Source organism: Cynoglossus semilaevis, chromosome 2 (assembly GCF_000523025.1).
Source record: "Cynoglossus semilaevis isolate Cse_v1.0 chromosome 2, Cse_v1.0, whole genome shotgun sequence".
Lineage (NCBI taxonomy): Eukaryota > Metazoa > Chordata > Actinopteri > Pleuronectiformes > Cynoglossidae > Cynoglossus > Cynoglossus semilaevis.
In genome coordinates, this window is record NC_024308.1 from 15,139,882 (window position 1) to 15,142,680 (window position 2,799).

General features: G+C 37.5%; 1 protein-coding gene across 4 annotated transcripts in view; it reads right to left on the minus strand.

Moving 5' to 3' along the window:
• lpp (LIM domain containing preferred translocation partner in lipoma) overlaps positions 1-2,799 on the minus strand; it is a 115,270-nt gene that overhangs the window by 63,472 nt on the left and 48,999 nt on the right. For all 4 annotated transcript variants that reach the window (XM_025054243.1, XM_017041954.2, XM_017041951.2 and 1 more), the window contains one exon: positions 1,817-2,016. In XM_025054243.1, the coding sequence (XP_024910011.1) occupies positions 1,817-2,012 (196 nt within the window). In that variant the 5' untranslated portion in view covers positions 2,013-2,016. The remainder of the gene's footprint in view (positions 1-1,816; positions 2,017-2,799) is intronic.

The following is a 2,799-nucleotide window of genomic DNA, read 5'->3' on the forward strand; positions in this document are numbered from 1 at the left end:
TACCCCGAAATTTCAAAAGGGTTTAAAAAAAAAAAAAAAAAAAAAAAAGATATTGTCATACTTAAGCTGATACCTCTGCGTTATTGTCAGGCTGTTGACGCATCCAAAAAATGTTAACGGATCATACTTAAGCTGCTACCTCTGCGTTATTGTCAAGTTGTTGACGCATCCAAAAAATGTTAACGGTTTAATAAAACAACAACAATCACAACCAATTCATCTGATCTTTAAGATCTCTCTAAAAAATATTAAAATGCCTAAACCTTACTCCATAAAAACATATTAAAATACACACATTTAAATAGTGGATGTAGACATACTACACAGGGGGTCAGGCGAGGAAAACGGTGTCAATCGGACGTACATTCACCCATCACACTCTCACACAGTCTCTCTTTCTGTCAGTCTGTCTTTTAGAACATTTAAATTAAAAAAAAAACCCCAAATGTTTCAAAGCTTGACAGCAAAGTAAACAAGCCCGTGTTGTCAATACTGGTTTTACAAAACTGCACCTTCAGACACCCCTTTCTATTGCACGGATATTGCACCGCGTTGCGAAGCCTTTTATTGTTATTTATTGAGTTTTGACAACCTCTTATACTTTCTGGTACAACCGACTAATAGTGTGTTTATAAAACAACAACAACAACAACAAAAGTGTAGTGTCTCAGCTGTACTGAAGAACTTGAGCTCTTAATTCGCGACCACGAATGAGCCTCCGACGTTCGGGTGAACTGCAAATATTTACATACTGTTCGTCTCCACGCCGTTTACAGTATGTCTAAGAAACAGTACGCAAGGTTTGTTTTTCAGCTGACAACATTTCTGATGTAAGTATTTGTTCTGGTTACTCGTTTGGACTTCTAACGTAATACACAATTGCTGCTCAAAAATACTCCTTAACCTTGTCTGTGCTTAAAAAGAATTCCAGTTAAGTGGAATTGTGTATTAGGGCTCATTATCTAATAACAAAAATGACAGCATACCTTTAACACACATACATGTTTTGTTTTCCTTGTTTTCCGTTTCCTCTTCAGTGAGGGCAGAGCAGGAAGAAGTAGCAGTCTAAGAACATATTTACAGATCTAACATCTGGAGCATTAGACAGGTCCACAGCTCAAACCACAAACCCCAACAGACAACAGTGTTTGTAGTACAACTGAGTTTTCGCTTCTTGCACAATTTCATAACCGTTTCCCGTTTTTGGAAGCCAAGAGCTCTTAAGGGAGGCTGGGGGCACGAGGTGAAAGCTTATTCACACCACAACACTTGCATGTGCAGATGTGAAAAAAAATAAATAAATAGAAAAATTAAAAAAATGAATAAAGTCGGAGCAACGAAAATTAGACCTTGACGAACAACTTGAAGGAAACCCTTGAAAACACAATGTTTGGATAGTTAAATTGAAAAAAAAAAAAAAATCATATTGAATTACATTTTTTTTAACATTCATGCACAAACTCTCTCTTCATTTAGTCTCCCTTGCTTAATTGTGTAACTGAAGTGGGGCATCAGAAGCTCTCTTGTGTAACTGAAGTGGGGCATCAGAAGAAGGTGAGAAGTTTTTTTCTTATTCAAATTTGTATTAAATATAAAACGTCTCAGTACCAAAACACGAACCAACAAAATTTTGTAAATGATTACAAAATAGAATATTTCATTTTTAAGTGTCAGTACTTCATATCTATTCACTTACTTTCATAAAATATACAGAATTAAAAACTACGGAGCAGCATCTTATGAAATCTAAAATTCCAACTGTTATATTTTTGATAACTGTGACTTACTGTGGAGGTATTGAATGTACTGCAATTACCTGTAGGGTCAAAGTGGGCGGGGTCCCCCGTTTGTTTGTAAGGGTTGAACTTGGGCTTAGGTGCAACCATGGGGGCAAATTTCTTAGGCGCCTGCTGTTGGGAGATGGAGATGCTGGCACTGCCTAAAGTTGGTGTGGTCTCCATCCTGACAGCCACCTGTCCTGTCTGGTCATTATTGTTGGCGGGATTCCACATGGTTCTGGTGAAGAGAAGAAGAGAAGAAGAAGATATATTTAGACATTTTTAATATATATATACATATATATTTTTTCATTATTTCTGTATGTTACACACGACTAAAAGGGCTCTTTGAGAGCAGTATTCGTAAAAGCAGTCGCGTAACATGTCGCCAATATGTTACAAACTATTCGTAAAAGCAGTCAACACCGTTATAATGTGAATGAAACCTGGTCAATGATGCAAGACGCTTTGACACATTTATCCAACATTTTCAAGTAAAACCTGTTAAAGAAAAAAAAAAAAGAATCAAATTAGAGGATGTGGGACAACGGCTAACTCTGAATCGATTCGTCATAAAGTCGAACGTTGTAAAGCTTGTACAGGGGGTCCTTGACTTGCGTTGGAATTCCGCTCCTACGGCACAACGTAACTCGATTTTCACAACTGTAAGTTAGAACTCACGTACTGTACATAAATACAAATCTTAATCTGCACTAACGCAGTAGTAACATCATAATCCAGGCAGTAACAGGCAGTCAGAAGAGGCAGGTGAAGCAGTGCGCTGTGACAAGTAAAATAATAAAGAGAAAATCAATTTGTCCACGTGACTGTTCTATAAATTTGCTTTCTGAATGAGTTCAAAATTTCAGTGGTCAGAATTGCCGTATTTGTTGTTTAAATACATGGGAGAAAGGTGAGGTGCTGCAGCGATGAGGGCTATACCTCACTTCTGACATTGCTGTGCCACACACACACTGACTGAAACACACAGTTGGCGTAACATGTCGCCAATATGTTACAA